Genomic DNA, 24,233 nt, shown 5'->3' with positions numbered 1-24,233 from the left:
TCCCCAGTTAGATGTAAAGTGATTATCTTGGTTATGGACACATCTGTAAGTAACCAGATCCAGCACTTAAATGCCAGGTTCCCTTCATCAAATGCTGTTTCAGGTAATCATCTCTTAGTAGCTGCATAAATTCCATTTCTATTCTAACATTTGTCTTTTACTCATTCCAATCTCTGTCCCCATAGGTGATGTCTCCTATAATAATTACTTAGCTTGCACTTATGCAAATATGTAATACATGGCAAGTAAACAAAACTATGAATGTCTAAAACTTAAAATTATAACTGGTAATGTAAACACCTCAGCAGCCATGAAAATAACAAATCATGGTGTATACTTCAAAGGCAGAAATGCCTTTGAAGGCAATTCATTCATTTCCACAGTTGTCAATTTGTATAATATTTATATACACTTATATATCAAGTACATTCAGCCCCCCTCCCAAAAAAAACCCTTCCCTACATCATAGGTATTATTTTTTCTGGGAAAACTCCCATGTAACTCCTCTTAAAAACTATTAATTTTACGACCATTTTGCCTGCTTTTGTTTAGGAGTGCCCTGTTTTAATGTCACTGGCTTTTTACTCCAGAATTCTTAGGGCATTGCAGATGTATTTTAGAGACAAATATACGTAGCATAATACTTCAAAGTACACTTCAAAGGCAGAAACACCAAGCCAACACGAAATAGCATCCACTTCCTCCATGAGTTCAGACGACGACCACGCGGTCGAAACAGCTCACACCCCGTCAATCCTCTCCCCGACCCCCTTTCCCATCCTCTAAAAAACAGTTGCTATTTTCAGCCCCTTTTTCATCTTTTTCCCACTCTACAAAAAAGCGCTCCGCCCACCCTTAAAAATAATATATGTATATATTATACAAAAAACCAGGGTTTTTTCAAATTAAGTCACCCACATTGCCTAAGGCCTCCCTCCCACTCCTCTTTCAACAACATAATAGCAGAAGTATGCACACCGCAGAAAGAAGACAGGCAATAACATCCAAGAAAAGGTATGTGCGAATTTTCTTCTATTATGCTACATATATCATCATCATCAAATTCCTGCTATGTACCCTCAAGGGGTGTACAGGATATGACAGTACTACGTGAAAAAATTACATCGTTACTAACTTCCTATCTACAATTTTCCTCCAAATCAGTCTGTTACTTGTCAAGACTCCAACATTATCAGATCTTATATTTCTATCATCTAAGGCACTTTGTACCATATCAATCCACCTATATCTTGGTCATCCTCTGGGTTCGTTTTCCTGCCAACCTGGCAGAGAACACTTGTTTTGCTAATCTTTCCTCTCTCATTCTATTTAAGTGACCATACCACCTGAGATTAGCTCTGCTAATGCATTCCTGGATGCTGACAATGTCAAGTTCTTTCCTAATATCCCCATTGATGCCATCTGTTCACGCCTCTAATCTTTCTCAGGACTCTCATATCTGCGGTCTCTAGTCTTTGGTCAAGTGTTTTACTTCTGATCCAGCTCTCAGATCCATAAGATAAAACTGTTTGACCACTGTCTTGTATACAGCTAATTTAGTGTTCCGACTAATTTCTCTCTTATTCCATATGAATTTATTCAATTGACTTCCCACCATACCAGCTTTGTTGATTCTGTTGTCTATTTCCATATTTAATTTACCATCTTCAGTAAAAATTGTGCCTAAGTAGCTGAAATGTTTTACTTGTTCCACAGGTTCTCCATTCACAACACAGTTGACATTTTCAATGATTCTGCCTATTTTCATTGTCTTTGTCTTTTTATTGCTGACCTTCATACCATATCTATTACAACAGCTATTCAATTTAGTCAGAGAATCTTGCAGACTTGTAGCAGATTTATTTAGAAGTATGTAGCATGTTGTACCAAAATAAAAAATGATGGTACAACATGCTACATATATTTGTATCTAAAATACATCTGCAATGCCCTAAGAATTCTTGAGTAAAAAGCCAATGACATTAAAACAGGTGCACTCCTAAACAAAAGCAGGCAAAATAGCTGTAAAATTAATAGTTTTTAAGAGGAGTTACATGGGAGTTTTCCCAGAAATAATACTTATGATGTGGAGAGTTTTCTTTTCTTTTCTTTTTTTTTGGGGGGGGGGGCTGAATGTACTTGATACATAAGTGTATATAAATATTATACAAATTACTTAAATAAAAGAGCCAATAGGCCTCACTTCGGCGATGTAACATTATATTAAGGGTATATTAAATCCCACATTATTTCAAAGCCGAATAAGAGACTCAAAGATCAGAATCAAAGAGCTTCATGGCAAATATAGTAAACTATAAAAGTTTCGGCAGATTGTAGCGTAAACCTAAAGCACGTAGTTCAACACCAGGGAAACTTGTTGCAAAGGTCGGTAATGTTCTGATCACTATTCTTAGTATTACCCACAATGTAAAACACATCTCCTAGGAGATGGATGATGTTATACATTATGGTGGAAGGTCACTAACCAGACCGGTTTCAACCTTTATTGAGGTCTCATCAGTGAGTAAGTAGACTAGGTAATACTGACGTTATAGCGAAAAGAACTTATGTACTTTGCTATATGAGTTGTCAAAAACGTGCACCCATAAATTACTTAAATAAAAGAGCCAATAGGCTTCACTTCGGCGATGTAACATTATTTAAATTAAAGGGATATTAAATCCCACATTATTTCAAAGCTGAATAAGAGACTCAAAGATCGGAATCAAAGAGTTTCATGCCGAATATAGTAAACTATAAAAGTTTCAGTGGATTGCAGCGTAACCTAAAGCACGTAGTTCAACACTAGGGCAACTCGTTGCAAAGGTGGGTAAAGTTCTGATCACCATTCTTAGTATTGAAAGCATGCAACTCTTTGAGTCTCTTATTTGGCTTTGAAATAATGTGGGATTTAATATCCCCTTAATTTAAATAATGTTGCATCCCCGAAGTGAAGCCTATTGGCTCTTTTATTTAAGTAATTTATGGGTGCACCTTTTTGACAACTCGTATAGCAAAGTACATAAGTTCTTTTTGCTATAACGTCAGTATTACCTGGTCTACCTACTCAACTGGTGCGGGGTGGATCTGGCTCTGAGAGGCTCCGCTTGCAGGTAGGTTTTTGCCTGTCTCTGAGTAGGACCACCGCTGAGATTATGGCTCTGCTTGGTGGTGGGGGTGAGCCTGCCATTGGGTAGAGCCTATGCTGAGAATTTCTTCTCGGTGATGGGGTGAGCCTGTCACTGAGTTGAACAACGCTGAGATGGGCGATCTTTCAGGATTGCCTAATTTTTAGAGCCCACTTCACCTATACAAAGGTTGAAACCTGGGTAGTGGCCTTCCATCATAATGTATAACATCATACATCTCCTAGGAGATGTGTTTTACATTATGGGTAATACTAAGAATAGTGATCAGAATTTTACCCACCTTAGCAACAAGTTGCCCTAGTGTTGGGCTACGTGCTTTAGCTTACGCTACAATCCGCAGAAACTTTTATAATTTACTATATTCGGCATGAAACTCTTTAATTCCGATCTTTGAGTCTCTTATTCGGCTTTGAAATAATGCGAGATTTAATATCCCCTCAATTTAAATAATGTTACATCGCCGAAGTGAAGCCTATTGGCTCTTTTATTTAAGTAATTTATGGGTGCACCTCATATAGCAAAGTACATAAGTTCTTTTTGCTATAACGTCAGTATTACCTGGTCTATCTACTCACTGATGAGACCTCAATAAAGGTTGAAAACTAAGAATAGTGATCGGAATTTTACCCACCTTTGCAACGAGTTGCCCTAGTGTTGAACTACGTGCTTTAGCTTACGCTACAATCCACTGAAACTTTTATAGTTTACTATATTCGGCATGAAACTCTTTGATTCCGATCTTTGAGTCTCTTATTCGGCTTTGAAATAATGTGGGATTTAATATCCCCTTAATTTAAATTATACAAATTGACAACTATTAACTGTGGAAAATGTTCTTATAATTTAAATTCATACAGCGTCTGAACTTTAATATATGATATGTTAACATATAAACATTTGTAAAATAATAATGTGTTTATGAAGTACTATACAAGTTCTTAAAATTTATAAACTTGATAATGGACTTTTTTTTTTTTTAAATAAAAATAGTTTTTAATATTAATTCATTTAATATTAAAAACTATAGTTTTTAATATTAAATGAATTTTAAAATAGTTTTAAAAATTATCTTACCCGTATTTAGCAAAATTGGCCCACGATGTCATGAAAAACTCACTCATATCGCGGTCTTCTTCCTTCCAGTGTGCCTTGTCAAGCTCAAGGTTGCTAGGGAAAAAGCTAGGATCCATAAATGGAGCACCTGTTATCAAGAAATATTCCATATTGTGTGGTACACCTGTCAAAGAAAGTTGATTAACTGAACAATTTTTTGTAGTTCATGCTATCTGATTTTTTTTTACTGTTGATAATAATATCAAACAAACTACTAATGATATATTCAGTAGCACAGAACTTAAAAAATTTTAATAAAAATTACAAGTTATATATTATGTGACTTAAACATATCTGTTCCCTTTCTTACAAATCAAATTTCACACAGTTAATCTGTGCCCATTTCTGTACGCAAGCTCTTCTCAACTTTTCCAAAATCTTCACTATCACTCTTTGTACTATCCTTGAATGGAATTATCATACCTTCTTTCCACTCCTATGGAATCTTTCCTTGCTGAAACTCAAATTATACAGTCTGATCAAAGGTACAGTCAATTAAGTCGAGCACTCTTTTAGCATCTGTACTGATATTCCATCACACCTTATTGTCAAATGTTTATTCAGTTTGTGCAACAGCTCTACTATGACCTCCTCATACACCTGAATCTCTTCATCCAGTGAAGAGTTAAAAATGAGCTCAATATATACACACACCAAGCTGATAGCTCTTAGTAAAATGGGCACTCATTAGTGGAATATCTCTTCTGTATCTGTCACCTGCATACTATCTAGATTCAGTAGAGTAATTCTTTCTTTTATTTGCAGTATGATGACAGGTCTTTTGGGTTGTCTTTAGCTTTAGCTTGCAGAGTCAGTTTCTTTTCATACTCAGGCTTAGGTTTCTGATAAAAGTACTTATAAGTCTTCTAATTTGCACCTCATAATTTTCATCACTGTCATTATCTTTATTCACATGGTAATCTTGCCACATCAACTTTTACTCAAGAATCTCTTGCTCAATAAGATGGCATATCCATTTCACTCCTATGCTATTTATTCTTTGAACTCTAATGACATATTTCAATACTGCATCACTGATGTATATTTTAAATGCTTCCCATGCCCTGCCAATATCCTTACCAGCTACCAACTGATACTATGAGATATAATTGTTACTAGTATTGCAGTCTAGTTACTAGTATAGTTTTTTGCCCTAACTTGACTCAAATCATATGATATCCTTAGCAGCCCATTTCCTCCTCACCTATCTATCCTTTATTGTACCTTTTAACACTCAATACTGGTTAGTATAACTCTGAGAGCCATGTATCAATGTCTACAATTTGAGGACTCAAATGCATTCACCAAGGCAGCAAACTCCACTCCTTTGTTGCTGATGCTTCTGGCATTTGAGTACATGCATAATAACAAGTTATTTCCAGGCTCATGTTTTTTGTGCATTCTCATCTGGATTAATTTCTCTCTTATTCAATATAAATTTATTCACATGACTTCCTAACAAACTTGATTTGCTAATTCTATTGTCTATTTCTATATTTAATTTGCTATCTTCACTAAAAATTGTGCTAAATAGCTGAATTCTCATCTATAATCTGCATCACTTGGCCAACTTTCAGAAACTAGTTCATATCTAATGTCTCACTTATCCAAACCAGATGAGCACATAGTCATCCGTTTCTCATAATTCCACAATGATAATGCACATTCATATCATTAATGGAATTGCATAACTTAGTCTCATGAACTAATGATAGTACTACATGAAAACTTTATATCAATACTATCTTCCATTAACAATTTAAATCCAAATTAATCTGTTATCTGTCAGGAATCAATACTGTCAGTTCTTATATTTTGGTTTTCCTCTGAGTGTTTTTCCTGATATCATGTCAACAAATACCGATTTTTCTAGCCTTTAATCTCCTATTCTGTTTAAGTGAGCACACCATCTGAGATTAGTTCTGCTCCTACATTTCCAGAATAATAACAAGTCAAATTCCTTTCGAATATCTGCATTTTTAATATGATTCTATCACTGGTGCCATCTGTTGCTCTCCTAATCTTTCTCAGAACTCTCACATTCTTAAGTTAAAATTGTTATGAACACTGTCTAGCTCAGGGGTATTCAACGCATGGTCCATGGAGCTCTTTGCCATGGTCCGTTGGCCAATTTTGAAAAAATAACTACTTAACATTAAAACGCGATTAAATAAAAAATAATTTCAATGAAGCCCACAGGCCACTAAACTATTCTGCGGTATTTAGAATTGTAAGATGCTTTCCAGATTCACAAGGAATGCTGTGCATTTGATACTTTACATAAAATCCTATAAAAATAAATATTAAATAGACATGCTTCTTCAGCCGTCTACCAGCGCCAAGCGGTACTTAAGTACTAGTACTAAAGTCACAGGTAGATGACTGAAGCAGTAGTTCATTTCAGTGCACTGTCTAGTGTTTTCCAGATACATCTCGAAGGTTCTCGATACTTTGTTATTTTCATATAAATAAGAGGATCTTATCCACAGTCAGTCAGTCAGTCGTCAACAGTGTGCTATTCGTGTATAAGTGCACGCAGGTTTGTCATGTCAGCCATAGCCTATTGTGGTTTTATATTGCCATAGTGTGACACATATTCAGTGGATAAAAACCGTTACACTATTTTGGATCATTTTTTGGGTTCACCTTCCATTGCTATGGCGTCCACGAGCAAAAAGTGTAAATCAAGTGATTCTTGTTGGGTTTGTAATGAAAAGTGGACTAATTTGTACTTTTTTGTGCCGATTGACGATAAGCCATTGTGTTTAATTTGTCATGAGTCAGGGTCAGTATCAAAAGAATACAATATAAAATGACACTGAGACAAAGCATGCATCCAATTTCGATCACATTCAAGGGCGGCTTCGTGTGGACAAAGTGAACTGCCTCCAAATAGATTTAAAATGCCAGCAGAGTATGTTTAAAAGGCAGAGGGAAGAGAGCAAAGTGTGTGTCAAAGTAAGTTATGTAACAGCTGAACTCCGTAGCATAATTGGATGAACGACGGTACATTGCGCCCTTCGATTGGAATAGGCCTAAGTTCAATTCTCGTCGCGACGGGAGGAATCTTTATCTGGTCGATTTCAATCGAAGGTGAGTTAGCCGATCTCATACGGAGGTAGCAGGGTTTTTTCTCCCGGAAACTCGGGTTTTTCATCCCGCATACATACAAATCGGCCCTTTAGAACACACGCAATTTACAGACAAAAATTACTAGTTGTGGTGATGTTGGAGGTGGGCGGTAGATGGCGTTGATTCGTAGTAGAGGTTAGGTGTAGAGACAGTTGTAGATGTCCTCCCGCGATGAGTCTTCGGACTCCTTGGAGGTATCAGGAATAATAAAAAATCAAAAGCCTTCTTGGATGGAGAGTTTATGATAGGGTGTCTCATTGTTGCTGGGGATATTCTGTGTCCAAATAATAAGGAAGTGTTTAAAAAACCGAGTTTGTCTGGGGGTAACTGTAGCATGATGTATCGAAGAACTTGCTAATGACATTGAAGGAACTTTAAAAAAACGGTCATCCGAATTTACATCATATTCATTTGCTTTAGATGAGAGCACAGATGTGAAGGATACAGCACAACTAGCTATCTTTGTCTGTGGCACTGATCAACAATTCAGTATGACAGAAGAACTGCTAGTGCTCGTACCTATGAAGGGAATGACGAAAGGCACTGATACTCTTGAAGCCACCAAGAGTATGAGTGCCTTTCCTTTTGCCTCGTTTTGACCTCAGCTTAACCAACCTCAAGGATGTGGTAACTGATTGTGCGCCTGCTATGGTGGGAAAGAACGAAGGGTTTGTTGCACTGCTACGGAAAGAACAGGAACTAGAAGGAAAAGATTTCATCCATTACCACTGTTTAATCCACCAGAATTTGTGCATGAAAACTACTGGATTTGAGAATGTCATGAAAGTTATTGTGACTGTCGTCAACATTATTAGGACAAGAGGATTGAATCATCATCAATTCCAAGAGTTTTTGACCCAAGAGTGCGAAGCGGATCATGGCGATGTGGCTTATTATAGTGATGTGTGTTGGTTGAGCAGAGGGAAGGTTCTTAAAAGTCTTTGACTTAAGGAGCGAAATACAGCAGACCAAGAGGAATCCTATTGCAGAATTTAATGATCCAAAGTGGATGAGAGACTTTGCCTTTGTGACCGACATCTCGTTGCATATGAATGACCTAAATACACAGCTACAATCTAAAGATCAACTGGTGCACACTCTGTTTGATCACATCAAAGCTTTTGTGGCCAAGCTCAAACTTTGGGAGGCACAACTCGCAAAAAAAGACTTAACTCATTTTCAGCTTCTCGCTGAGTCCAACTGTTCGTCTCTTGATGAATACGCTACAAAATTGGCCATGTTGCGAAGTGAGTTTGAAGAGAGATTTAGCGATTTTCGTAACCAACAGTCTTCTTTAGATTTATTTTCAATGCCATTCAGTGTCAATGCTGCTGAAATGCCAGGCTCAGTACAAATGGAGCTGCTTGAACTCCAAAACAACTCTTCTTTGAGAGAAAAAATATTCAATGTGTCCTTGCTTAAATTGTACACAGAGTACATTTCTACGGACGCATTCCCTAATCTTCGGCGGCATGCTTTGTTAGGAAGCACATACTTATGTGAGCAGTTCTTCTCCAGAATGAAGCATGTCAAGTCCAAGACAAGAACTCAGATTACGGACCAACAACTCGAGAATACTCTGCACATAATGACTTCCAACATTGATGCCAACATCGACAAGCTGGTCAAGGAAAAACATTGCCAAGTTGCCCATTGACATTGTAAAAAATGAATGCTTTCTTCATTAAATTATCTTTTTTCAAGTATTGATTGTATTTACTCATAATGAACCCGACTCCTACCTATGCTCTTAAAGCTGAGTTTGTTTTATTTTTATAGGATTTTATGAAAGTATCAAATGCACAGCGTTCCTTGTGAATCTGGAAAGCATGTTACAATTCTAAATACCGCAGAATAGCTTAGTGGCCTGCAGGCTTCACTGACATTTTTAATGCAGCCCACACAGGTCTGAAAACCCCTGGTCTAGCTAGTTTAGTGTTTTGATTAATTTCTTTCTTATTCAATATAAATTTATTCACATGACTTCATAACGAACCTTATTTGCTAATTCTATTGTATATTTCCATATTTAATTCACTATCTTCACTAAAAATTGTGCTAAATAAAATTACAAAATAAAGATTTATTGTTACATAGACCATATATTTACAATGTACTTAAGCTCTTACAAATTGCCTACCGGTTTCGCTAGTAACTGACCAGCTTTCTCAAGGCTTGCATCGTACAAAAAAGAGGTAAATGCAAAAAAGGTTTCAAAATACAAAGAACCGTTAGTACCTGTTAGGTAGCTAGGGTGACACGTTCGCGTGACATAACTACTCAGCATCATGAACACGCGTTACATGCAAACGCGTAATATGATTATTTGCGTACTGTAGCTCTGTTGAACTGAGGGAGTTAATTAGATTTTTCCAGGTATCGTTCAGAATGGCCCCTTGATTTCTGTTTAGGTTACTTCCCGTACAACTGCCGCTTTAAATACTCGATGCCTGTAATCTTCGTCTACATAGGGCATGGAGCTGTTATTCCAGTCTATAGTGTGGTTCGAAGTTGAAAAGTGATGTGCCAATCCTGAGGTGATCGTTCTGTTGTGATTAACATTGCCTATATGTTCTTTCTGTCTTATTTCCACGCTTCTCGAAGTCTGTCCGATGTAGGAAAGACTGCACGTGCATGGAATATTATACACACCTGGATATTTATAAAATGGCACACTGTCTTTAGGGGATCTTAGGACCTGTCTTATGCTATTGGTCGGTTTAAATACAACCCTGATGTTATGTGTCTTTAACAATCTTGCAATTTTTGTTGAAGTTGAACCTATAAAGGGGATGACTGCTGTTGAGATATGCTGGGCAACTGTTCTTTCTTGTTGGTTATCTTTGTATAGAAATTTGTTGATGATGTGTCTAGGATAACCATTTTGTGATAGATTGTAGCTATTTGAGACAGTTCTGTTTGAACTTCTTCCTCGTCAGAGATAAATTTTCTAGCTCGATTTCTTAGCATGTGGATGCTGCTGTGTTTCTGTGACCTATGATGGTTAGAAGAGTAATGTAGATATCTTCCAGTGTCCGTTGGTTTTTTGTAAATTGACAGTTTGATGCTGTTTCCTTGTCTTTTTACTAGTAAGGCCAAGAAGTGTAGCTGTTCATTATTTTCTACTTCTAAAGTAAATTTTATTTTATTGTGGAGTGCATTGATTCTGTTAACAAACAGATGTAGGCTTTCTAAGTTGTCTTTCCATATGATGAAGATGTCATCCACATATCTCCACCATATAGAAGGTTTAGGAGTAATGCTGGTGAATATTTCATCTTCAAATTTCTCCATGAAAAGGTCTGCACATGGTGGCAACAGAGGGCTGCCCATGGCTAGGCCTTCTAATGGTATTACAAAAAACCAACGGACACTGGAAGATATCTACATTACTCTTCTAACCATCACAGGTCACAGAAACACAGCATCATCCACATGCTAAGAAATCGAGCTAGGAAATTTATCTCTGACGAGGAAGAAGTTCAAACAAAACTGTCTCAAATAGCTACAACTCTATCACAAAATGGTTATCCTAGACACATCATCAACAAATTTCTATACAAAGATCACCAACAAGAAAGAACAGTCGCCCAGCATATCTCAACAGCAGTCATCCCCTTTATAGGTTCAACTTCAACAAAAATTGCAAGATTGTTAAAGACACATAACATCAGGGTTGTATTTAAACCAACAAATAGCATAAGACAGGTCCTAAGATCCCCTAAAGACAGTGTGCCATTTTATAAATATCCAGGTGTGTATAATATTCCATGCACGTGCGGTCTTTCCTACATCGGACAGACTTCGAGAAGCGTGAAATAAGACAGAAAGAACATATAGGCGATGTTAATCACAACAGAACGATCACCTCAGGATTGGCACATCACTTTTCAACTTCGAACCACACTATGGACTGGAATAACAGCTCCATGCCCTATGTAGACGAAGATTACATGCATCGAGTATTTAAAGCGGCAGTTGTACGGGAAGTAACCTAAACAGAAATCAAGGGGCCATTCTGAACGATACCTGGAAAAATCTAATTAACCCCCTCAGTTCAACAGAGCTACAGTACGCAAATAATCATATTACGCGTTTGCATGTAACGCGTGTTCATGATGCTGAGTAGTTATGTCACGCGAACGTGTCACCCTAGCTACCTAACAGGTACTAACGGTTCTTTGTATTTTGAAACCTTTTTTGCATTTACCTTTTTTTTGTACTATGCAAGCCTTGAGAAAGCTGGTCAGTTACTAGCGAAACCGGTAGGCAATTTGTAAGAGCTTAAGTACGTTGTAAATATGTGGTCTATGTAACAATAAATCTTTATTTTGTAATACTTTATGACCAAAACATGTACAATTTAAATTGTGCTAAATAGTTGAAATAGTTACTTTTGTGAGGGTTATACATTCGTTGAATGTATGATGTGAGCCCATGACATAGCCAGGTGTTTGGAGCATGTGCTCCAAATGTAGGAATGTTAATGCTTAAGGGTCAAAGCTGAAAAAATGGGAGGAGAGACCTCCCACATACCCGTTTAAGGAACACGCAGAAAACCAACTAAGGCTTCTGAAATAATGTCAAATCTCACCTTCTCGAGGAAAACCCTGTTGAGTACTGACCTGGATAATGAACAAATGAGAATGTCCTGCAATCTGAGATTTAGCTGATCAATTGGCTTAAACTCAAAACCCAAAGAATGGTACAATGGACAGAATTTCATACCAGTTAAGGCATCTCCTGGTAAAGGCCCTTGTTGTTTTCATCAAAGAATCAGGGTGAAAAGCAAAAAGGTAGCTAATGGAACAAATTCCAACCAAATCATCAACAGATTTCAAGGTTGGTATCAACAACATAACAAGCATCAATGGAAAAAAAATGGAACTAGCAAAAGAAGTGGTTAAGTACCAAATCAACATAATAGGTGTTATGATAGCACAAATTCGGAGAAAACTAGAGAAATCTTTCTAAACAAAAAATACATGTTATATTCAGGTGATAACAATCAGTGAAAAGGAATAGCTATAGCATTCAACATTAAATATGATGATAATCTTCATGAATGGCAGGCAATATCAAGTAGAGTGATGTGAGCAAATATCAGAATGGGGAAATGGAAAATGAGACTTATGTGTACCTATGATCCCACAGAAGGTTCTACTAAGGATGGAGGAATTTTTTGAGGCATTAGATAAGTCAGCTGACACAATGAAAAATGAAAAACTGGTCCTTGTTGGAGATCTAAACAACAGAGTAGGAAATGATTACCAAACATACAGAAATATTTTGGGAAAATTGGAGAAGAGAGCAAAGCTAATAATAATGGTTAAGTACCTGCAGGATTTCTGTTCAGAACATGGACTAGTTATCGATAACACCATATTCCACGATAAAATTGTGCACAAATTCACATGGAGAGAATATGCAAGGTGGGAAAACATCACTATTGTTGACAGTGTTTCACCACTGGTTCAGTACACAAGAGTACACAGAGGATTTGAAATTGGAATGATCATTATTTAGTGCTGAGCAGGAGAAAAAGGAATTTCATATTCCTTCAGGATTTCTATTCAGAACATGGACTAGTTATTACTAGCACCATATTACAAGATAAAAATGTGCACAAAGAATGCTCTAATATATATCAAACCGAACAATTTTCAAGAAAAAAAAAGGTTCAAAACAAGAACAAAACCTTGTAGATTCAGTGGCAAACTGAAGAAAATATTGATTGATTCAGCCAGACAGGTATATTGTTAGATAGTCTGCAAGGATAGAAAAATTGGAACTTAGTGGACTTAGAAAGTTAAAGACCCAGTCAAAGAAAAGAAGAAAGCATATCAACAGTTCCTGGCAAGTAAGTCAGCTTGTGCTTTGATAGAATATAGAGAAAAATGTAAGAAAGTGAAGCACCACATAAAACTTAGCCAAACAAAATTCTTCATGGGAAAACTTTGGTAAGAACATAGGAAATAAATATCAGGAAAGTGGTAAAATATTCTGGAGTCTATGGAAAAAGCTCAGAAATAGAGTAAAGAGCAATGTAAAAGAAATCAGAGATGACAAAGGTGATACAAAAACTGAAAATAAAGATTTTCTAGAAGTCTGGAATAACTCCTTTGAAAGATTGCTAAATGGCACAAGCAGTGACAGCATGATGGCAGAAAACGCTGGCAGAAAAAACCATCAAAAACTGGAAATGTGGAAAGGCAGCTGGAGTAGATGATATCTGACCAGAAATACTCAAAACATGGTGGTCAAATATCATCTATTCCAGTTGCATTTCCACATTTTCAGTTTTTGATGTTTTTTCTGCCTTAAGTATTAATAAGTACTCCTGTAGGTGGCCTAGGATGTAAACATCCTAGGCTACCTACAAATGCCCATAGAGGGCACATCCATAGATAAGACTTTAGAGTCACCCACGTGTTTCATTAAGTATTGTGTTGTCTTTGTGTGTGTGTGTTACAAGTGTTATTTGTACTCTTTGAAGATGTCTCAGTGACTGAGAAAATATTGGAAGCAATAAAATTAGTTTTTAATCCTTTCTTAGTGCAGTCAATACTCCATTAAACCTCCAACATGATGGCCTCCCAGCACTTAAGCCTTAAAACTTTCATTGTCACAGCCATTGTCTTTCTATTGATCATTTTCACAAGAAATTGATTACTGCAGTTATTCAGTTTAGGAAATCCTGCATACTTGTAATAGGTTTATTTAACAGCATAATCCACATAAAGTACAGAGCTGAGTTGAATATCCCCAATTTTGATATCAGGTGTAATATCACTTTCCTTCATAATGTGATTCATATAGATGATGAATAACTGTGGAGATAAAGTGTGCACTTGTCTCACATCAGATTTAACATCAAACCGTCTTTCTGTACTTGCTTTAATTCTAACCGCTGACTTTCAACTCAAATACAGACTTTGTATTGAATCATACCTGTTCAGAAATTTCATTACAGGAGAATTCTTCACAAGAAAATATTTGTGGAAGGAAATTTCTTTGCCAGATAAAGTGTAAACAGTCTAAATTCTGCTGATTGAACATCAACTTTTACAATTATATTAGGCAGCAAGGGCATTAAATTTTAAGATTTTTTTTTAACCTTTCAACCATTTTTCTTGCTGAAGGAGGCATCGGAGGATAGATATCATTTGTAGTGTTACTTTTTATTTTTAAAAAACACAATATTAAAAAATGATTATTAAAATTAATTCTAATGGAATACTAATATTTATATCAAATTTTCCTTGCTACTGAAATACTTTGAAATAAATGATACAGAAAAACCCCATTTCATTAGATTTCCCTTTTAATGTTATTCATAAGATCCACTATTTATTTAAAAAAAAAACATTAATATACAATACATAGAAAAATAAATCAAATTTATAGTCATTTCACATTTGAAACAACAGTAAGCAGGTATGTTTCATTTAAAAAATGTAGAATACATCATACCTCTTTAAAAATTCTTAATGCTGTTCAGAAGAAAGGAAGTTCAGTGGATCTTTCTCTCTCTATAAATATTTCTTGATGTCATTCAAATACAGAACTTCAGTTGATTTATGGCTCCTCTCTTCAACCACAGTCTCATAGTTTTTGTATTGTGCCTCGTTTATAAACATTTCACGATCACTGTCAAAGCAGAACTAGCAGCCATTATGCCACCTCATTTGTGCTATACCTATAAGAACACAAGCAACAGATACTACAAAACATACTCCTATACCAGAACTGTTGACTCATCAAACCTGCTACTCCCAGTCATTTTTCATTCCACCTGCCTCAATTCTATGGAACAGCCTTCCCCAAAGACTACTTCCAGCTCTTTAATAGGAATATCAATAGATTACTTTGCTCTTGACCTCACCCTCCCCACCCGCAGTTATTATTTATTTGCTATAGAACTTATGGCCTCTCGTTTGTGAGAGGGATCATACGACTTTTTTTTTTTTTAATATATTTATATTAGACAAAAAATCTACATGATCTTTAGTATCATCATCATCATCATCATCAAATTCCTGCCATGTACCCTCAAGGGGTGTACAGGATATGACAGTACTACATGAAAAATTTACATCATTACTAACTTCCTATCTACAATTTTCCTCTAAATCAGTCTGTTACTTGTCAAGACTCCAACATTATCAGATCTTATATTTCTATAATCTAAGGCACTTTGTACCATATCAATCCACCTATATCTTGGTCTATCTTTGGGTCGTTTTCCTGCCAACCTGGCAAAGAACACTCGTTTTGATAATCTTTCCTCACCCATTCTGTTTAAGTGACCATACCATCTGAGATTAGCTCTGTTAATGCATTCCTGGATGCTGACAATGTCAAGTTCTTTCCTAATATCCTCGTTTTTAATATAATATTGCCATTGATGCCATCTGTTCACACCTCTAATCTTTCTAAGGACTCTCATATCTGCAGTCTCTAATCTTTGGTCAAGTATTTTACTTCTGACCCAGCTCTCAGATGCATAAGTTAAAACTGGTTTGAACACTGTCTTGTATATAGCTAATTATTCCATATGAGTTAATTATTCCTCTTATTCCATATGAATTTATTCAATTGACTTCCTACCATACCAGCTTTGTTGTCTATTTCCATATTTAATTTACTATCTTCACTAAAATTTGTGCCAAAGTAGCTGAAATGTTTTACTTGTTCAGAATACAGTTGACATTTTCAACGATTCTGCCTATTTTCATTGTCTTTGTCTTTTTGTTGATAGGATCATTCAGTAGGGAAATACCTCTGTAATTCTCACATTCAGTTTTATTTCCCTTTTTATATATGGGTACCATAAGAGCTCTACTCCAATCATCGGGAATTCGTCCCTCTGTCCAGGCCTTCTGAACTATGCTGTGCAGCCACTGGAAGACTTTTATACCACCATACGTCAGCATTTCTAGTCAAATATCATCTACTCCTGCTGCCTTTCCACATTTCAAGCCTATGATGGCCTCTTCTACTTCAAGTATGGATATGTATTCCTGACTGTATGCCTGTTGGGTGTTTTTCACCACTGTGCTATCACTGCTTGTTTCATTTAACAATTTTTTGAAGTAATTACTCCATATTTCAAGGATATATTTTTCTCCCAATTTTCATGTCACCTTTATCATCTCTAACTCCTTTTACAGCACTCTTTTCTCCATTTCTAAACTTCTTCAACAACCTCCAGAATATTTTGCCATATTTATTCTATATCTTGCCAAAGTCCTCCCATGACTTTTGTTTGGCTAGTTTTACACAGTGTTTAGCTTTCTTACATTTGTCTCTGTATTCTCTAAGAGCACAAGCTGACTTATTTGACAGGAACTTTTGATATGCTTTCTTCTTTTCCTTCACTGTCTCTTTAACTTCTTGTGTCCACCATGGAGTTCTGATTTTTGTATCCTTGCAGACTACCTCACCACAGGTCTGTCTGGCTGAATCAATCAGGGTTTTCTTCAAGGCTTGCCACTGAATATCCAAGGTTTGGTTCCTGTTCTCAAGCTCTTTCATTTTTTCTTCAATAATCTTTACGTATTTTTGTCTACAGTTCACATCTGAGAGCTGGTCATCTTTTATTTGCTTTCAAACTTTCTGAGATGTTATTCTTTTCAATATGAAAATCAATTTCATCCTGCTAAAGACTAAATAGTGATCACTTCGAATGTCAAATCCTCTGTACAGTCTGGTGTCCTGCACCAGGGAGAAAATATTATCAACAATAACATGGTCAATGAGACTTTTCTTATTCCTTGTCTCTTCTCTCCATTTGAATTTCTGCACATTTGTGTTGGAATATTGTGTTAGTAATAACTATTCTATGTCCTGAGCAGGAATCCAACAGGTATTTGCCAATGTTATTAGCTTTGCTCTTTTCTCCAAATTTTCTGAAAATATTTTTGTCATCATCATCATCATCAAATTCCTGCCATGTACCCTCAAGGGATGTACAGGATATGACAGTACTACATGAAAAAATTACATCATTACTAACTTCCTATCTACAATTTTCCTCCAAATCAGTCTGTTACTTGTCAAGACTCCAACATTATCAGATCTTATATTTCTATCATCTAAGGCACTTTGTACCGTATCAATCCACCTATATCTTGGTCTATCTTTGGGTCGTTTTCCTGCCAACCTGGTAGAGAACACATGTTTTGCTAATTTTTCCTCTCCCATTCTATTTAAGTGACCATACCACCTGAGATTAGCTCTGCTAACGCATTCCTGGATGCTGACAATGTCAAGTTCTTTCCTAATATCCTCATTTTTAATATGATATTGCCATTGATGCCATCTGTTCACGCCTCTAATCTTTCTCAGGACTCTCATATCTGCGGTCTCTAGTCTTTGGTCAAGTGTTTTACTTCTGACCCAGCTCTCAGATCCATAAGTTAAAACTGGTTTGAACACTGTCTTGTATACAGCTAATTTAGTGTTCCGACTAATTTCTTGCTTATTTCATATGAATTTATTCAATTGACTTCCCACCATACCAGCTTTGCTGATTCTGTTGTCTATTTCTATATTTAATTTACCATCTTCAGTAAAAATCGTGCCTAAGTAGCTGAAATGTTTTACTTGTTCCACAGATTCTCCATTCACAACACACTTGACATTTTCAATGATTCTGCCTATTTTCATTGTCTTTGCCTTTTTATTGCTGACCTTCATACCATATCTATTACAACAGCTATTCAATTTAGTCAGAGAATCTTGCAGACTTGTAGCGGATTTATTTAGAAGTATAACATCATCCGCATAAAGCAAAGAGCTGACATTAACATCTCCAATTTTGATATCAGGTTTAATACCACATTCCTTCATAATGTGATCCATATAGATAATGAATAACAGAGGGGATAATGTACATCCTTGTCTCACACCAGATTTAACATTAAACCATCTTCCTGTACTTCCTTCAATTCTAACTGCTGACTTACAACTCAAATAAAGACTAAGTATTGCTTGATATAATGCCCCATTGACACCATATAACTGCAGCATATTGAATAGCTTCTCTCTTGGCACCTTGTCATATGCCTTTTCCAAATCGACAAAACTTAAATACAGATCTTTGTTATATTCCCATGATTTCTCCACCATTTGTCGTAAAGTGAAGATCTAATCCTGACAGCCTCTGTTTGGTCTGAATCCAGCTTGTTCTTCACCAAGCTTTTCTTCCACAATTCTTCTCAACCGTTTCTCAAGTATACTTGCATAGATCTTGCCAGGAACACTCAGTAGGGAAATACCTCTGTAATTCTCACATTCAGTTTTATTTCCTTTTTTATATATGGGTACTATGAGAGCTCTACTCCAATCATCGGGAATTCATCCCTCTGTCCAGGCTTTCTGAACTATGAAGTGCAGCCACTGTAAGACTCTTATACCACCATACTTCAGCATTTCTGGTCGAATATCATCTACTCCTGCTGCCATTCCACATTTCACGCCTATGATGGCTTTTTCTACTTCAAGTATGGATATGTAATCCTGACTGCATGCCTGGTCAGTGTTTTTTATCACTGTGCTGTCATCACTGCTTGTTTCATTTAGCAGTTTTTCAAAGTAATTACTCCATACTTCAAGGATATCTTTTTCTCCTGTTTTCATGTCACCTTTATCATCTCTAATTCCTTTTACAGCACTCTTTCCTCCATTCCTAAGCTTCTTCAACAACCTCCAGAATATTTTGCCACCTTCTTGATATTTATTTTCTATATTCTTGCCAAAGTCCTCCCATGACTTTTGTTTAGCTAGTTTTACACACTGTTTAGCTTTCTTACATTTGTCTCTGTATTCTGGAAGAGTAAAAGCTGACTTATTTGCCAGGAACTTTTGATCCTTCACTGTCTCTTTAACTTCCTGTGTCCACCAGGGAGTTCTGATTTTTTTATCCTTGCACACAACCTACCACATGCCTCTCTGGCAGAATCAATCAATGTTTTCTTCAGAGTTTGCCACTTAATCTTCAAGGTTTGATTCCTGTTCTCAAACTCTTTCATTTTCTTTTCAATAATCTTTCTGTATTTTAGTCTACAGTTCACATCTGAGAGCTGCTTAACTTTTATTCGCTTTAAAACTTTCTTACATGTTATTCTTTTCAATATGAAATTCAATTTTATCCTGCTCAAGACTAAATAGTGATCACTTCCAATTTCAAATCCTCTGTACACTCTGGTGTCCTGCACCAGGGAGAAAATATCACTATCAACAACAATATAGTCAATGAGACTTTTATTATTTCTTGCCTCTCTCTCCATGTGAATTTGTGGACATTTTTATGTTGGAACATTGTGTTAGTAATAACCAGTCCATGTCCTGAGCATAAATCCAACAGATATTTGCCATTATTATTAGCTTTGCTCTTTTCTCCAAATTTTCCCAAAATATTTTTGTATGTCTCACAATCATTTCCTACTCTGCTATTTAGATCCCCAAGTCTACAGTTCACATTTTCCTTTTTCATTGTGTCAGTTGCTTTTTCTAAAGCCTCAAAAAATTCCTCCACTGCTACCTTAGTAGAACCTTCTGTGTGACCATAGGCAAAATAAGTCTCATTGTCCAGTTCCCTATTCTCATATTTGCCCACATTACTCTACTTGAGTATGATTGCCATTCAAGAAGATTAGCCTCGTATTTTGTGTTGAATACTATGGCTACTGCTTCTTTTCCTTGATTGTCATTGCCTGAATATAACATTTTGTATTATTGCTTAGAAAGATCTCACCAGTTTTGGTCTTTTTTATTTCAGTCACCCCTATTATGTCGATCTGGTACTTATCTAATTCCTCAGCTAGCTCCATTTCTTTGCCATTCAGGCTTCTTATGTTGATAGTACCGATCTTTAACTCTGGTGATGTTGAGTTGGGGTTTGTTTTCAGATTTGTTCCAGTAGCTGACTTATCGCTGTTCGCCCTGGTTCCCTGGCGAAAACAACGGGGGCGACGCCCCACCCGGCATGAAATTTTGTCATGTTGTACCATCATTTTTTATTTTGGTTTAACCAATAAGAATACAATTTGGTCGGCTAAATCCCAAATTGCCAGCCCATCCTCGTTTGTTCAGCATCGAAGTAGATACCCAACAGGGTGCACCACGAGAAGGTGAGGATTGGACATTAGGTCAGAAGCTCTGGTCGGTTCTCCTCAATCCTTTAAAGGCTTATGTGGAGGTCTCCTCTCAGTTATACAGCTTTGACCCTTAAGCACCCCTATATTTTTGTATGTGTGACAATCATTTCCTACTCTGCTATTTAGATCCCCAACAAGAACCAACTTTTCCTTTTTCATTGTGTCAGTTGCTTTCTCTAAAGACTCAAAAAATTCCTCCACATCCACCTTAGTGGAACCTTCTGTGGGACCATCGGCACAAATAAATAATTCTCATTGTCCAGTTCCCCATTCTGATATTTGCCCACATCACTCTGCTTGAGACTACCTGTTATTCAAGAAGATTAACCTCATATTTAGTGTTGAATACTATGGCTACTCCTATTTTCCTTGATTGTTATTGCCTGAATATAACATTTTGTATTTATTGCTCAGAAAGATCTCAGCAGTTTTTGTCTTTTTTGTTTCAGTCACCCCTATTATGTTGATCTGGTACTTATCTAATTCCTCAGCTAGCTCCATTTGTTTGCCATTCAGGCTTCTTATGTTGATAGTACTGATCTTTAACTCTGGTGATGTTGAGTTGGGGTGTGTTTTCCAGTAGCTGACTTTTTGCTGTTCATCCTGGTTCCCTGGTGAAAACAACAGGGCCTTGCTTAACCGGGCGACGCCCCAGCCGGCATGAAATTTTGTCATGTTGTACCATCAGTTTGTATTTTGGTTTAAGCCAATAAGAATACAATTTGGTCAGCTAAATCCCAAATTGCCAGCCCATCCTTGTTCGTTCAGTATCCAGGTAGATATCCAACACGAGAAGGTAGATGTCCAATCCTCACCTTCTCGTGGTGCACCACGAGAAGGTGAGGATTGGACATTAGTTCCGAAGCCCTGGTCAGTTCTCTGCATTCCCTTAAAGGCTATGTGGAGGTCTCCTTTCAGTTATACATTTTTGACCCTTAAGCACCCCATCTTTAGTATCTAAATAAGAAAAATAATTAAAATTTCAAGAAATAAACAAAATTAGAAAACCCACATTTTCTTCACCCAAACAGTAAAATAATAGTAAAAAAAAATAAATACTAATTTAACTTTATACAGAACTAAAAATAATTCAAACTAAACAAAATTTAATTAAATAAATAATACAGAAAGAAATCATATTTTCTAAAGTAGACTGCATTTTGCATTTGTTTTTAATATATGTTGACACATATATTAAAACATATATTTCTATATATGTGTTCAACAGCAGCCTTAAAATTGATATAGTCTAGAAAAGTTTGAAAAATAACTTCTGGAAAGAATTTTTCTTGAGAAGAATTTTCAAATGATAAATTTCCTAGTGAAAAATTTTCCCACAATGAACTGTATTAGGCTCAAAGGTCTCTCATGGCCAAGCAACTTGATTTAGAAATCTGATGCTGCTTATATAACAAGGCAGTTAATCCTATTTGTATTGTATGCTATGGCTATAAATTGCATGAATGGCCAGTTTGCCTGTTTTGCAAGATGAAAAATTCTGCCACCTCCATATGAGACCGGCTAACTCACCTTCAGTTAAAATCCCTGCTAAAGGTTCTTTGCATCCTATGTGAGATTTGAATCCGGGTCTTTCTAACCATAGGTTTCATCTATACCAACTGAGTTATGAAGGCTCCATGAAATATATAGATATGATTAATAGTTTATGAGACTAAAGTCAAAAGGAAACAACAGCTAAATACATATAATTATATCAACAGAGTGTTATACAGGGACTTCTTCAGGAGTACCAAATTGCAAAAGACATTTCTTACAGAAGACAGTACATAAATATCACTGGTTAACAATTACAGTATTAGACAAGATTCTGGTTTGTGTGTGAAGGTTTCTGTGGTTCAGTAGTTCGAGAGATAGATTCTGGTATTGAAACCACGTGTTTATTAAATATGAATAGGATACGTAAAAACCAGACAAGTTTCATAAGTTTTATATGACTTACATCATTAGGGGCATTGATGTATAAAAAAAGGTTAAACACAACTAACAAAGATTAAATTCATTGTCCATTAGATGTTTCTAACTGTAACATTGAAAAAATTGAAACATTCATTACTGAATGTTTGCTGGAACATTGTTATTTGTTGTCACGTTCTGTGCTTCACGTGTGTTATGTCCGAGATCTGAGGAAGTTACATTTTTTATGAATGCTGACCACACTTGGTGTAATATCAAACTTTGGTTTTTGTTGCACTGTGTGAATGTAGGAATGTAGGAATTCTAAGCATTTTTTCTGCTTCCTACGAGATTCCTACATCCACCGAAACCTTCATGCCATCCAATAAAAAAAACCAGGGGGTCTATTAAATCTATTGTTCTTGTGGCATCTGTTACGTTGGCCAGATAGAAAGGTCAGGAGAAATCCGCATGGAAGAACATAAAAATGACATAGAAAAAAGAAGAGAACACAAATCAGGCTTAGCGTTCCACACAACTTCCACTGGCCATAAAGTACTTTGGGAAAAAAAGATCATGTCATATATTGATAAAAACTGTTTAACAAGGAAATTCAAGGAAGCAGCAAAAATGCTTAGAATTCCTACACAGTGCAACAAAAACCAAGGTTTGATATTACACCAAGTGTGGTCAGCATTCATAAAAAAATCAAACTTCCTCAGATCTCAGACATAACACACATGAAGCACAGAACTCTTGTATCTAGAGCAAATACAAGAGTATATTCCAGGGTGGTAATAAGAGTGCAGACAGTGAATGGAGTTTAAGGAGTTGTATGATAGACTTTATGTTGTCTAAGATGAACCACAGTGAGTCTTGTGACACTGTGAACATATTACTATAAACAATAATGCAGGCAAAATTTTTTTTCTTATTTCTTGTGTGTTTACTGCATGTGAATTTATGCACAATTTTATGTTGGAACATAGTGTTAGGAATGACAATGTCCAAACAGAAATCCAGAAAGTACTTAGCATTATTATTAGCTTTGCTCTTTCCTCTGAATTTCCTAAAACATTTCTGTATGTCTGATATTTATTTCCTACTCTGCTTCTCCAACAGTTTGAAAGATTATGAGAGAAGTTTTCTCTTAACTGGATATCATATTATTATTATAACAGGTAAAAACAAAATGTAATGTTTTTTTTTATTGTACATTTTAGAAACAACTCATACCACTAACATTCTTTTATGCGTGAAGTAATTACTAAATTTTAGATCTTATATAAACTATTTAGAAGGGCCTTAAAAAATTGACAGATGGGTTTTTATGAATATAATAACAATTAACTTTACTTATTTTTAATTAATAAAAATTATCGCTTAAATGGCATATAATGCTTAGTGAAAAAATATAAAAATTACGCCTGCTTAATTTTTTAAGAATTTTTCAAGTATAAATAAAGATAGAAAATTACGTATGATAAAACATTGTTCTTTCTTGTTATTAAATCTACAGTCACACAGTGCTGTTGACTCTCACTATAGTAAACCCCCTAAGAACCACAGGTATTGTTTGTTATAGTGGAGAGTTTGCTCTAGTCAATTTTCTTTGGCATGACACTGGGCCTATGGAGCTTTTGTTGGGACTTTTTAGTAATTTGTTACTATGGGCAAATTTGCTGAAATGGGAGTCAACAGTATTAGGAAGTTATTCTATACAGAATCTCAAGTCAGAATATAATATTAAAGAAATTAATAT

At 36.0% G+C, this 24,233-nt stretch overlaps 1 protein-coding gene across 1 annotated transcript in view; it reads right to left on the bottom strand.

Moving 5' to 3' along the window:
• The window catches only part of LOC150107045 (neuroligin-2-like), a 165,325-nt gene that overhangs the window by 43,403 nt on the left and 97,689 nt on the right, over positions 1-24,233 (bottom strand). The window contains exon 9 of the mRNA XM_090392913.1: positions 4,224-4,386. Within this exon, the coding sequence (XP_090249039.1) occupies positions 4,224-4,386 (163 nt within the window). The remainder of the gene's footprint in view (positions 1-4,223; positions 4,387-24,233) is intronic.

The sequence above is a fragment of the Typopeltis vanoorti genome, chromosome 5, assembly GCF_054136105.1.
Source record: "Typopeltis vanoorti isolate ZY-2024b chromosome 5, IOZ_Tvanoo_1.0, whole genome shotgun sequence".
Classification (NCBI taxonomy): Eukaryota; Metazoa; Arthropoda; class Arachnida; order Uropygi; family Thelyphonidae; genus Typopeltis; species Typopeltis vanoorti.
Note: the sequence above shows the minus strand (reverse complement) of the source record. Positions and strands in the feature narration are given on the sequence as shown.